The sequence below is a fragment of the Chiloscyllium plagiosum genome, chromosome 1 (genome assembly GCF_004010195.1).
Source record: "Chiloscyllium plagiosum isolate BGI_BamShark_2017 chromosome 1, ASM401019v2, whole genome shotgun sequence".
Classification (NCBI taxonomy): Eukaryota; Metazoa; Chordata; class Chondrichthyes; order Orectolobiformes; family Hemiscylliidae; genus Chiloscyllium; species Chiloscyllium plagiosum.
The window spans coordinates 115053339-115068338 of NC_057710.1; the positions used below are offsets into that span (position 1 = coordinate 115053339).

Sequence of the window (15000 nt, forward strand, 5' to 3'; positions counted from 1 at the left end):
GTGGGGTCTGTTTGGAGGTGGCGGAAATGTCGGCGGATGATTTGGTTTATGCGAAGGTTGGTAGGGTGGAAGGTGAGCACCAGGGGCGTTCTGTCCTTGTTGCGGTTGGAGGGGTTGGGTCTGAGGGCGGAGGTGCGGGATGTGGATGTTTTTACCTTGCCATGTAACTAATCTGACTTTATTGTCGGGAACTGGCACTGCCTCATTTCTCAGGAAGATGTGAGTCATACAAAAATGAGATAAGATTAGCTGTTAATGAGATACAGATACCTGGAAATAAGATAATTACTGCTTATTAACAAGATTCAGAACTTGCCATGTAAACTTTATGGGAAAGTAGGAATTTATTTTTCAACATTGGGGAGTTGATTTTATTTTCATTCTTGTTGCGCTTTTCCCAACTTTCTCGCCATTGCTATTGCTGCTGCAGGCAACCAAAATAAACACCTTCTATTTCAAACTTCATCAGACCCATAGTAATACTAGATTTAAGAGCTGAATGGCAAACAGTTGATGAGAATACCTCCTCTCAACATAATGCTGCATCCAACAGAGAATAGCAACAGGGATCTGTACTGAAACTCATTTACTGAACAACATCAGCTCGATTCTCCAGTGACTGTAATTTTGCCTGACAGAAACAAAGATGGTTGTGATGGCTGGATTCTGTCATCGAACTTCCAGCATATTGCTGCAGGGGTTTCTGAGGGAAAGGATCATCAAACCAATGATCCTTAGCTGCTGCATCAATAACTTTTGCTCCTATGGAACATCAGATGCGACATGTTCACTTACTTTTCCATAGTGTTAGACTCTGATGACAGCTGCTTATAACTGCAGACAGTACATGTGGCCTTGTGAATCTTACCATCTTGAGAACACATTCTTATTTTAAAAAAAACACTCGTCTACATTGGGACAGCAAAAAAACATTTGAACCCTGGGCTTTAGGAGGATAAGTGGTTAAACACAGTCTTGAGTGTAATATGCTAGTTTTCACAAGGTGAAATAATAGTTTCAGAATGTTTGGAAAACCTATCAATCCTTTTAATTGTCATGAATACTTCAAATTAAATCATTCACTTTACTCGAAAACATAAGCATCAACAGGAAGACATTGATTTCGACTGGAACAACTTCAGTGGAATCAGCACCATATCAACTAGAAACTGAGCTGCTTTGTGCCCTAATTGAACTATCCTTCCATATTTCCTGTCTCCAATCTGACCCATGAAGATTTTTGGAGCCATTATTTTTAAGCTTGTTTCAGGTTCCTCCACTGCCATGTGCTTATCTATCTCTAATCTCTCCAACCCTAGAAACCTCTAAGATACCTTGACTCCTCCAATTTTGAACTTTTGTATACCTCAGTTTGAATTATTGCACCTTTGGCGGTTGTGCAGTCAAATTAGACCCTAAGTTCTGGACTGCTCTCCGTAAGTTTCTCCAACTTCTGCTCAAAACCGATCTCTTTAACCAATCTATTGGTCATCTGCCATAATGTTGCATTATACAGTTTAGTGTCAGATTTTATTAAATAATATCACTGTGAATTGCTTTGGGACATTTTTACTACACTAGCAGTGAACACTACAGAAATGCAAGTTTTTGTTTTGGTTTTACAGGGTGTTTAGTACATGGTGTCTGTTTTGGCCTATGCGTATGCTACTCTTCTTTAAAGAGCTTTGTCGCAAGCACAATGATAATTTATGAACTGACTTGTTGTTTAACTCGATGACTTAATGCAAAGTTGAAATATCTTGAAGTGACACTGTTCCCTGGTTTTCCCAATTTAGGATGGTAGTTTTTCATCTGTATGAAAAATGAGCTGTGCAAAAACTGAGAAAAGCCATATCCAGAATAAGCAAACTAACATTGGGATTTCTTTTTGTCAAAGACCTCAGTGCGTCCTTTTGTGGAGGTTTCATTCCAACGTACAGTCCGTCAAACCAGTACTGCAGAAGGTCAAAACCCTAACTGGAATGAAGAATTGGAAATACCATTCAGGTAATCTTTTTAAAAAAGTAGTTATTTAGATTAAAGTGGCCTTTGATCCTTTTGATCTATTCCTTCCAAATCAATTTTTAAAATTCTTTTTATGGGATGTGTGTGTTGTTGACTAGGGCAGCATTTGTTTTCCATCCCTAATTACCCTTCAACAATGTAGTTTGCTCTGCATTTCAAAGGGCAGTTAAGAGCCAACCACGTTGCTGTGAGTCACATGTATATGAGTCACACCAGCTATGGACGGCAGATTTCCCTCAATGGTACAATCGACACTGGTTGCCTGTTTAATAGAGGGTCTCTCTCCATGAGCCCCAGTGAGTTTTCTCTCTCAATTGTCTGCTGCTAACTTTATGATCTATGCATCATGCCTCCATGTGCCTTTCTTGCTTTATCTTGCACTCACCAGCAGCAGAAGAGACCACCTGAGATTTGCACTATCAGCCAGGAACTGCCCTACACAGTAAATATAATGGGAAGGAAGCAAAAAAAAAGTTTCACATAAAAATGGGATTGGAGAGACTTCGTTGGAAATAGAATCTCACATCTATAAAAGTGTTCTGCTTTACATCACCTGTCTGATCAACTGTCTTAGTAACAGGAGAAGTGACCTCCTGCTTAAGTGACCTCCTGTACTTCCTCTGTATCCTGAGGGGACCTGTAGACATTGAATAGTACAGCACAGGAATAGGCCCTTTGGCCCACCATGTCTGTGCTGACCATGATTCCATTATAAACTAATCCCATCTGCCTGCACATGGACGGTATCCCTCTATTCTCTGCCTATTCATATGTCTGTCTAAAAGCCTATTAAGCATTCCTGTCATATCTGCTTCTACCATCTACCCCAGCGACGTGTTCCAGGCACCCATCACACTATGCATTAAAAGAAAAAGTGCTTTGCAAATCTCCTTAAAACATTTCCCCCCATTACCTTAAATCTATGGGCGGCACGGTGGCACAGTGGTTAGCACTGCTGCCTCGCAGCGCCAGAGACCCGGGTTCAATTCCCGACTCAGGCGACTGACTGTTCTCCTTAAAACATTTCCCCCCATTACCTTAAATCTATGCCCTCTAGAGTTTGACATTTTCACTTTGGGGATTATTCACCCTATCCTTGCCGATATAATTTTATGTACTTCTTTCAACTCACCCTCAGCCTCTGACGCTCCAGTGAAAGCAATCCAGGTTTGTCCAAACTCTCTTGATAGTTAATGTACTCCAATCCAGGCACCATCCTGGTAAACCTCTTTTACACATCTTATAGCAACGACTTCTTCATGTGGATGCAATTTGGCAGCCATTGGAGGTTTTTGCTGGTCTTGGGCTGTCTTGTGCAACTGTCCCTCCTCAATCTCTCTGCATCTTTGTTGTACTGCAGCCAGTGATGATAATCCCTGCTGTGGATGAATTCATCAGTCCTGATTTTAAAAGATATATATGAGGACCATCATGCCCTAACAATGTGAGCAGTCAGTATTTGCACATACGATGATTTGGGACATGGAGGACTTTGACAAAGAGGGCGATGGAATGCTTGTGTGTGGACCTTTGACATAGTGGAACTTAATTCAATCTATGTAGTACCAGCCTGGGAGGATTTCTGAAACTTTATACACCTACCCTAATCTGAACCCTTACATTGTTCAAGACAGGTAACATTGCATAGAAAAACAGGTTGTTAAGTACCTGCAGTCTAAGATGAGAGAAAATCAGCTTCCCCTTTCCTGACAGACTTTGAGACATGCCCGTTTGTTTGAAACACATGCAGTGTCTTTGCCACTTAAGCAGCTGGTACTGTGACATTGATGTAGCACAGCACCATGCAACAACATGTCCATCTCCTGCTAGGAAATGTGAATAGACAGAAACATTGTCAGCCTGTAAGTTTTGGAATTAGCTTTATTGTCACATGTACTCACATGAGTACAGTGAAAAGTTTACAAGTCACCACTTACTGCACCATCTTGGGTACCTAGGTACAAATTCTTAAGGGGGAAAAATTAGAAAAATAAAGAAATAAAAAGTCCAGCAATAAATTAGAAAAATACAGAAATAATAGTTCAGAATAACAGTCCTTCCAACTCTTGAGGCAGGAGTACCAGACATCTGACTCCACATGGAGGCCGAGAGTCCACATGGTGCTGGCTTTCAACTTGGACTTCGCCTGTGCCACCCGAGAATGGGAGTTAAAATGAAAAAGCTAAAAAATGCGAAAGGAGAGAAAGAGAAAAGAAAAGCAATGGACGAGATGAGCTCCAGCTCAGGAGACCTGCTCCACCGCCACTTGGAAGAATGGTGGCCACATAAAAAAAGACAAAGCAAGGCAGGGATGTTGTAAGTGCAAAATGAGTGCTAAAAACTCAAGTTTCAATGCATGAGATATGTGTCTGTCCCTCCATTCAAATCAGGAGAAAATGAGAACTGCAGATCCTGGAGGATCAGACTTGAAAAGTGTGGCACTGGAAAAGCACAGCAGGTCAGGCAGCATCCGAGGAGCAGGAGAATCGGCATTTCAGGCATAAGCTCGTAATCGCCATTCAAATCAGCCTGACATCAGCGTACTGACGAAAGGGGTCAGTTTGGTCCAAGGTGCTGGATTGAAGGGATGAACTGTATTGAAGGGGTTGAGAGATGTACTGTGGTTTTATGAAGAGACTGGTGTGCGTCTGATGCCAATCTCCATTTCCTGGCGATGGGGTGGGAGATACAGTCACTGTCTGTGGAGCATGCCCTGATATGTTGGAGATCACTGGCTGTGCTGGAGCAGCAGGTGATGCAGTTTGACTTTCCCAGCGGGAATGATTATCGTCTGATTTCTCTCCACCATGAGGGAGAACAGGCAATTGTGCATGAGTGAGGTGAGAATAGGTAATAACATGATGTTAATTAGTGCAAATAGGCCACTTGCCGATCACCACTCTGAATCTCCCCTCACCACTTGGTTGCACAATTAAACTATTTTTTTTCACTGTCGAGAATCTCATTTTCACCTCCCCATATCTTCCCAACTGATTTGGCATTGCCTATGGCATTCTGAGGCTGGGAAAGTTAGATTACACTAACTGCATTTTATCTAAAACTAAAAGAAAAGTCAAACACTAATTTTGTCAATTTACAAGTTTCCTTGCAGGCTGTTTTTAAGATCGTGAAATGTTAATTTGTGTGGGAAGTATATGCAATTATTTGCTGTACCTGCAAATTAGCCTACACAGTTTGTATTTCATAAGATTTAATTTTGTTATGTGCAAGTTTCAACGCATTGCCATTAATTGCTTTGGCAAATTTGTGGTGCTTACGTATGTAAGTTTATTGTTTGTTTCTAGTAGCTCTGTGGCTTCTAACCTTTAGAAGTAATTGCGTGCATCTGGAAGTTATTATAGTTCCCCAGTAATTCTGAGTTGAGTCACAGATATTGTTATCTGATAAATGACCTTTGAATAGTCTACCAATAAATGTTATTGTCCCTTTTGGTTTAACATTTTTAATTTCAGTTTCACGTTTCTTTGGTTCTTCTCTGTCAGTGTTTAATACTGTTTAAAAACAATTTCCACTGTGACAATGTAGTACAGGGAGAAAGTGAGGACTGCAGATGCTGGAGATCAGAGCTGAAAAATGTGTTGCTGGAAAAGTGCAGCAGGTCAGGCAGCACCTAAGGAGCAGGAGAATCGACGTTTCGGGCATAAGCCCTTCTTCGGGAATGCCATTCCTGAATGTAGTACAGGATCCATTTCACAAGTGTGAAGAATGTGTGCCAACACATGATACCATTTGCTATCTATAAAATAAGTGCTTCTTTTTCTACTTTAGAGGGTATAAACTAAATGTAACATTTATACCATTAAAATGCCAAGCATTGACCATCTCCAATAGGAAGCTATCTAACAACCGCCCCTTGACATTCCCTAGAGTTACCATCACTAAATCTCCCATACTCACCATATCAATATTGCAGCAAGAGGAGGTCAGAGGCTAGGAATGGTGCGGCAAATAACTCACCTGACTCTCCAAAGCCTAGCCATCATCTACAAAGCACAAGTCAGGAGTGTGATGGAATACTTCTCATTTGCCTGGATAGGTGCAGCTCCAACAAGATTCAAGAAGCTTGACACCATCCAGGATAAAGCAGCCCACTTGATTAGCAACACATCCTCAAGCATCCACTCCCTCCGCCGTCAACGCTTAAAGCAGCAGTGTGTACTACTACAAGATGCACTGCAGAAATTCACCAAGGCTCTTCAAACAGTATATTCCAAACCCTTGACCACTTTGATCTAGAAGGGCAACGATAGGAGATATACGGGAACACCACCACCTGCAAGATCCCCTCCAAGCCACTCACCATCTTGACTTGGAAATATATCGCTGTTCCTTCACAGTCACTAGGTCAAAATTCTGGAATTCTCTCCCTAAGGGCATTGTGGGTCAACCTAACAGTAGATGGACTGCAGCGGTTCAAGAAGTTCGCTCATCACCACCTTCTGAATGGTAGCTAGGGGCAGACAATAAATGCTGGCCAGAGATTGACATCCACATCCCATAGATGAGCTAAATAAATGTTATCTAGTGATTACCATATTGCAACTTAGTATGTTTTTATTTTCTCAGTATTTTCTGGTTATTTTATGAATCATTTTAATTTTCTCTTCTGGCCTTTCTTTAAGGTTTGTAATTCAGTGCAGACAGCGCATCGCTAGAGTGACTGTCCTTCGTCCCATGAGCGACTTCATGTTGTGAGCATAGGCACCTGGGAGGAGCTAGGAGTCAGGATGGGGTAACCTTTGAATAGCTGAGAGCTGCACAATGTAACCTTACGTTTTGTTTTTAAGCTTGAAGGCAGCTAGGTATAAGCAATGTAACGGACCTTTGTTCCCAGACTGTTAGGAAAAGCTGGAGAGTTATGGAGTGGTGGGGAGGAGCAGGGGAATGGCTGGGTGAAGAGTGCACAGTGTGATTTACCCTGGACCCAGTACTCCCAAGGGGCAACATTGAGTGGATATGTACTTTAAAAAGGCAAGATTTTCAGTCAGTTGGTGAAGGAGCAAGAGAGTGGGATTGATTGATTGCCCTTTCAAAATTGATACAAGTACAATGGTAGACTACTCCTAATTTGTTCAGCGTGATTTTTATATAGCGATACAAAGCAGTGGAATTATTTACTAATTCTTAAGAATTTGTTATTAAATAGTAATAACTGCAAAGATAAGTTGGTGTGTGAGTGCTGTAACAGTTAGTGCCTGTTTTGTTTGATTTAGAGCACCAAATGGCGATTACAGCACAGCAAGTCTGCAGTCTGTTTCTGATGACGTGTTCATCAATGTCTTCGACGAAGTTGTTTATGACATTCTCGAGGTAACCCTAAATGATTGTCATATTTCGCAAAATCAACCCCATTACTAAAATAATCATATGAACTCTTGAAAAATAATTCTCGGTTTTTAGGATGACAGAGAAAGAGGAAGTGATGTTCATACTCGTGTTGAGCGACACTGGCTAGGGGCTGTGCAGGTCCCATTCAGTACCATCTACTCCCAATCCAGGGTAAGGAGTCTTGCTTGTCTGTAGTGGAGAGTATTTTCATAATGGTAAAATGTAAAGAAATATATGTATTTCTTTAAGAAATATATGTGAGAAATATATGTATCCAAAAGCTAGCCTATGTCATTTGTATTTGTTTTATGCAAGTTTCACTACTTTGCAACTCAGTTGCTTTGCGAACTTTGTGTGATTACACTTGCATGTTTATTTTTTCCATAATTAATAGCTCTGCAGCTCAAGATCTTGAGAATTTATTGTTTGTATCTGTGAGCTGCAAATGACTGCTTTTAACACCAAGGCCTCATTTATTCATTCATGGGATGAGGGCATCACTGGCTAGGCCAGCACTTATTACCCATTCCTATTACCCAGTGGGCAGTTAAGAGTCAGCCACATTGTTGTCGGTCTGGAGTCACATATAAGCCAGACCAGGTAAGGATTGCAGTTTCCTGTCCTAACGGACATCAATGAATCAGATGGGTTTTTCAGAAAATCGACAAGGATCGATGGTCATCATTAGACTCTTCATTCCTGATTTTTATAAAAATATTGAGTTCAAGTTCCACCAAATGCAGTGGTGAGAACGTTACTTGGGTCCCTGAAAGGACAGTACAGCCATAATACCACTAGGCCATCAACTCCCCCTGAGGTGAGGTGATGCTGTGATGCATCAAGAAACCCTTACAAAACTGGAGTCAATGGAAATCAGAGAGAGAATGATCTTCTGGCTGGAGTCCTTCGTAGCTCAATGGGAGACGGCCCAATGGAAGTCAATCTCCTCAGCCCCTGCGATATAGTTCCAAGTCATGACAGTGGAAGCCTTCAGTTGATTGAAGAGGGTTGGAGCACTTAAGCTTGATGCTTTCATCTGCAGTCATGAAATTTCTGAATAAAGAGAAAACAAAAAAGCAAATCCAGGGTTAATCAACCAAAAATATGTTATCTCTTGATCCATTTGTCTTTGAGATGATGCAATTTATGGTCAGCCAGAAACTCATCCAGTTCTCTTTGGAAGGCATGTAGAGTGTCAGCAACTAGACAGAGATTTTAGATTAGATTAGATTAGATTAGATTAGATTACTTACAGTGTGGAAACAGGCCCTTCGGACGGGGAGAATGTGCAAACTCCACACAGTCAGTCGCCTGAGTCGGGAATTGAACCCGGGTCTCTGGCGGTGTGAGGCAGCAGTGCTAACCACTGTGCCACCGTGCCGCCCACTTGTGGTTTGTGGTATGAGATTTGTGGTCTCATACTTTGCTTAAAGAACATCCTACTTCTCTGACTTTTTAATGATGTATTCGTTAAATGAATGACACCTGGCTGTTCCCACTCAAACTGGTATGCTCTTTCAAAAGAAAGAAAAAAAATCTATCAAAAGGCTTCCTGTCCAGCTCTTTCATTACGATGTAAACCTCTATCTGGTTACCCTGAAGTTGGTACACTGCTCTGCAATAAGTAAGCCCAGCTGCTTAAGCATATCTAACTAGCAAATAATCATTCTCGTAGATTTTGATCCTTTTCCACAGCCACGATGGCATCTCATATGAGGGAACTAAAACTGGGTTCACTGGTCCAGATGCATCCATTGAACAAACTGTATGGCAAAATGGTGCCCTTGCATTTGTACTCAGAGTCCAATCTCTGAAGACTTGACGTATCCCTACAGAACCTGACTAACTTCTCTGATAACTTTGTGATTTTAAAGAAAAATATTTATGTCTACTGATACTCAGAAAGCGATGGCATTCAAGTGAAAGGGCACAAGCAGTAGCCAGTTTGGGGAGACATAGACAATAAGACCAAAAGAAATGGGAATGGGAGTAGCATGTTCAGCCCCTTGAGCTTACCTCCCCAGTCACCAGGATCATGGCTGATTTGACACTTCTCTCGCCCACTTTCCTTTTCCCAATGACCCTTGATACCCCTACAGATCAAGAATCTATCTATGTTGGTCTTAAATTGGCAACCCTTAATCCTGGTGTTATATCTTCTGGTTCTGGACTCTCCGGTAAGAGGAAACATCCTCTCAGCATTTACGCTGTCAAGCCCTTTAAGAATCCTATATGATCGGATCACGTCTCATTTCTCCAAATTCCAATGAGTAGAGTCCCAACTTGTTCAACTTATGCTCAGAAGACAATCCCTCCACACCAGGGATCATCCTTGTGAACCTTCTCTGAACTGCCTCCAGTGAAATTTCAGCAAGAGATTCCAAGCAAGCAAAAAGGGTGCAAATTAAAAACTGACAAATGCTGCAACTTATAAATTGTTATGGTTGATTGTAAAATTTTGAAAAGAGTGTTTTGATTTTGTTTCCTTTCGATGTATGCTAGGCCTGAAATGAATACTGAACTTCTGCTTTTGGTGCTGAGAATTAATTTATAATTATATTTTCCAACGATTCAATCTCTTTTAGCTCAAAACATTTTTACCAACAATGTTATTGACAAGTATGAGCTGATGCAACAATCTGAGAGAAACAAATCTGAGGGACCTTTGTGAACAGAACACAGAATGAAAGAATTGAGAAGGAGAATGAATTAAGCAAAGTCAATTCGATCAAATCACATAGAAAAAGAGAAAACAAAAGTTGGATTAAAAAACAGATACTGACAGGATTTTTTTTTTAATTTGCCATTTGAAAATCTCCGACGACTTATTTATACTTAATGAGGCTCCATACTGTACAACTGGCAAAGCCCAGCTTTGTGAAAACAATCTTTTTCCTGAGGCCACACCCAGGGCAGAGAAAATACGGGAATTGAGAGGCCATTCTTAGCTTGACCCCAAAGAATAGGATCAGAAAGAGTTTTGTACAGGACCTGAGTCCATTGCTGAGTTTGAAGGTTTGTCTCCCCACCTGGCCCTCCCTAATCCCCAGACACAAAGCTGCCTCTTCCATTTGTGCAAACACTGCACTTACAATTGCAACATTCTCAGCTGCTTTCAGGGGAGAGGATCAGAAATCAGTTGTTTCTCTCTATCTCTGAGAAATTTATTGTTAATCCATACTTGAGAAAAATTTGAAATCCAACACTGTCACTGTCCTGAAAGTTTTAGACTTTCTATATTGTGCATCTGATTAATTTTTAGTGTAAAAAATTTGCAGTAATCAATTATAATCATGCTTTTAGTAACTGCTTTTTGCACTGGTAATCACAACACTTGTCAATTATAGAACATTATTATTTTCAATACACATTTGTGCTGAAACAGTCAATGAAAATGCCATTTTCATAAATCATGTTGTAAAGTGTGAGACTTGGACAACTTTTGTGTGTTGTCATTTAACAACTAGTTATTCATCACCTTTGTTAGATGTTGCTGTGCAACTTGCTGCAGAATCACTCCCACTTTAGACTCCAGCTTTTAATTTGAACCAACCTAACTCTGTAACTTGACACATTTTAATGTTCAGATTTGACAACAATGGAGAAATGTTGTCAGGACATTAGTTTCACAAATCACTTTTTGAATTGTCTGTTTTATAGATTGATGGCACCTTCAGGATTAATACACCACCAGTTCTTCTGGGCTACAGCAAAGAGCGTAACCTATCAAGTGAAAGGGGTTGGGAGGCAGTTCGAAGCTTAAGTGAAGGCTCTTATTTGTCCCTCTTTATTACTGTTGAGCCTCACCTTGTACCTGGAGAAGCTGTAAATGAAAAGGTAATATAAATTCTCAATGTTAAAAATGCTTTCATGGGAAATGCCTCCTAAAATTCACTTCAAGCTGTCAGAGTCAGATCCTTTTCATGTGTCCAAACAGGATTATGAAATGTTTCACCAAAGCAAATCATTAATATTTATATACTCATACTTTAAATAGAAATCAGCTTAATTCAAGAATGGAATTATTTTATACTTGCAATTGGTATGTTTTGTAGTATTTCATTGTGACCATTTGGACACTTAGATGAACCGTGTGAGGCTGCTTACTGTCTGTTCTCCCATCTGCTCTGTTCTGCAAGGCCATAAGAAATCCAATTATGGTAATGGCCTACAATTGAGAAACGCCCTCTAGAGTCAGGTCTCGATTCTAGGCGACTAATTTGGTGCCAAGCTCCCCTCTGCCCCAATTAGATGATATGCATATGAAAATAGTGTTGTGATGCAGACATGACATAGTGATGCAACCCTGGGTTCCCTTTCTCCTAGCTATTTCCCCATGCCCTGTTTAATTATTTTTCAAATAATTACATGCATCTCTTTCATAAATTATGGATTCTGCTCCCATTGTTATTTCTGATATGGAATTGAATGTTTCAATGACGTTGCTGGAAAGGAAAGTTGAGGAATCTATTTGAGATGTACTTCAGCTCATGTTGAGTGAGAGTCTAACTGAATTAACTTTTCCCCAGATCTTAGGAATAGTTACAGTGCTTGGTGGAGCCAGAGTCTGAGGAATATAATGCTGACAGAAGAGCAGAGCAGGAGAGTCAGCTGAAACAGGAGCTTTTGACTGCACAGCTAGCATTGTGGAACAGTTATTTTCCAGTATTGCAGAGTAGGTTTTGTGCTTAAATATTAGAATGAAATTTACCAAACAATGTAATGTCATAACAAAAGGGTATTTATGTTAACTACTAACAAAAGGGTATTTATGTTAATTAATTATTTTTTTTTCAATCTGGAAAAGGTTTCTGCTTTCAGTGAGAGAACACACAATCAAACCTTCATTATCATACAGGATAATGCCACCAGGAAAAAATATCAAATTTCAGAGTGCATAAGACCACCATAGACTTGAATTTGAAATTACATATAGTGTGTTTTGTGCAAATGTTAACCAGTGACACATTTCTAATGCTGGATGATATAACATAACTCAGTAGGGATAGTTTTACTTTGTGATACATAATACTGGTGATAATATATTGGCTGTTTTACACCTCTCATGATTTTTAATTTCCATTGTAAAGATGTAAAACAGGCTGAAAATTCACTTTTTCTCATTTACTCTATTGCACAATGTTAAAATTGCTGCCACTGTATTTAGTGAGGGATCTGGCTCCAGCAATGTCAACATCCTTTAACTGATATAATTTTCTACAGTTTTAATTTGTTATGTTTATTATGTATCTACACACACATTCTTTTTCTTATAGGTGCTAATGGACAGAATGTATTTTTACAAAAGTCAGACTTGTAGTTTTAAAGATGTATTAAGGTGTTTCCTCCGTTCCCACTATTTCTACAATAGACAGTACTGAACAATTGCTCCATATTTTTGTAGGTTGTCTTTTTATTTGTTTATCCACAGGATGTGGGCTTCACTCGCTAGATCAAAATTTATTCCCCATCCCTAACTGCCCTTGAAAACCTGGTGGTAAAGTTTTCTTAAACTGCTGCTGTTGATATTTAAAATTACCACCTCCTCCGATAGAGTATCTGCTGAGGTACAGAGGGAGCGTTTCACTGGTGTAGATGCTGTCTTTCTGATGTGGCACACAGGGACAGTAGAGCCATGGGAACACTGCCACGTGCAAGTTTCCCTTCAAGCCATAAACTATGCTGAGTTGGAAATATATTGCCACTCCTTTACTCTCACTGTGCCAAAACCCTTCCTAACATCACTGTCGGTTCATCAAATGAACTGCAGCAATTTTAGAAGAGCACCACCTTCTCCAGGATAATTAGGATGGGCAATAAATGTGGCTGAGCCCTGTGATACCCACATTCCGTGAATGAGTGAAAATGGAAGTGAGCACAATGCTCCATCTGTAATTGGATCAGTGCCTTATAAAGGTTCTTCAGCTGTTAAAACCAAACAGCTGGAGCCAGATCCCTCACTAAATACAGTGGCAGCCTGCTCAGGTATACATAAAAGATCCATCTGTGTTTCTTAAAATAGAGTAAAGGGTTTCTCCCAGCATTATCATCAACATGAATCTCTTAACTTAAACATAAAAATGGATGATCTGGTCATTTATTTTGTTATTGTTTGTGGGAATTTGCTCTGCAGTTTCTTTTAACCGCATTTTCTATATTACAACAGAGACTACATTTCATTAACCATTAACCATTTTGGTATTAATGTTTTAAGTTATCCAACAACATGTGTGTTATCAGAATTCACCAAACAAATGGACATGTCCTTAGAAAATGGTCACATGTAGTGAAAATGAAGAAGAAAACACAGCTGAATCTTTCTCAAAGAAAAGAATACTGGATGTAGCCAGAGCAACATTGTTTTTCCTTTACATTATTATGGGTGGTTTTATCTTGTGGTACACATGTGGCAACAGTTATCACACCCTTCACTTACTTTTTACGCAATTAAAATAAATGGTTAACAAATGTTGAGTCGTAATATTTTCTAATGTGAACTTCCAATTGACAAGGCTCATCAAAGGGAACAATATATTGCAAAATTTCTGAGAAAATATGTAGATATATTACCTAAGCAAACCAATCTGCATTGTGAAATGTTGTTCTGTGCTCTTTAGATTTTGAAGTTTTGCTTTATTCAACTTTTGTATCTGTAATCAGCTTCTACACCTATAAAGTTGTTCACCTCCTGCTCTTTATATCTGTCTCTATTTTCTCTCTCATTTTTGCTGCTCTTTTGTAGATGATTGAGATGCTGAAAAAGGTAAATTATCCCTCACCTTGCAGGTTTAATGCTTTGAGCTTATAATATGAACAGTTAAAATATTCGTGCAAATAATTTAAATGTTTCAATAGCTTAAGATTATTTTAAATTTAGTTTTTCTCAGAACATTGTACATTTTAAAAACAGCTAAGTTTTGTTTAATTATCACAACATAACATCTTTCTGTCTGCTGATGAGTGTAATATGTGTGTTAATTTACTTGTGGTTTGTTTTGATGATTTATATTAGTGTTTAGTGTCATATCAGAGATTTTTGCTGGATTTTAAAATAAATTTTTCCTGGTACTTAATGTTTTGATTTGATTTTTAGCTTGAGACTCAGGAGGATGAGAAACTACTTCAAAAAGCAGAAAAGTTCCAGAAGGAAGTGAAACAGAAGTTTCCAAATCGTAGGTGTGTTACTTTGGTCACAGATCTCACTGGCAAACTGGTTTTCATTACAAGATTCATTAAAGCACTTGCTCCACCTCAGGAGCTCCTTGATGCCTTCCCTCAGGATTATGAGGCCACAACAGTGAGTTCTTTTTACATGACAACTATAAATGAAACTTGATTTGATATATTCTGTATTATTTGCAAACATTACCCAACTAGTTAACTAAATTTATACTTAAGAAACTGTTATAAAATGAACTGTTGGATAGACAGAGAATCCAGACCAATTACCAGTGGCTCTCAGAAAGCAAACCATTCTATGACATTGACCCCAAAACTCCTTTGCCTCACTAATCTAATTCACTTCCGATTATCATCCACCACAGAATGTCTGTGCTGTTTTTTTTGCGAGAATCACTTAAGACAAATTGTACTGTGAGAAAGTGAGGACTGCAAATGCTGGAGATC

General features: G+C 39.4%; 1 protein-coding gene across 1 annotated transcript in view; it reads left to right on the forward strand.

Annotated features, from left to right (window-relative positions):
- cc2d2a (coiled-coil and C2 domain containing 2A) overlaps positions 1 to 15000 on the forward strand; it is a 183697-nt gene that overhangs the window by 149976 nt on the left and 18721 nt on the right. The window contains exons 28-33 of the mRNA XM_043700613.1: positions 1898 to 2007; positions 7260 to 7356; positions 7447 to 7545; positions 11035 to 11211; positions 14117 to 14137; positions 14468 to 14671. Coding sequence (XP_043556548.1) covers positions 1898 to 2007; positions 7260 to 7356; positions 7447 to 7545; positions 11035 to 11211; positions 14117 to 14137; positions 14468 to 14671 — 708 coding nt within the window. The remainder of the gene's footprint in view (positions 1 to 1897; positions 2008 to 7259; positions 7357 to 7446; positions 7546 to 11034; positions 11212 to 14116; positions 14138 to 14467; positions 14672 to 15000) is intronic.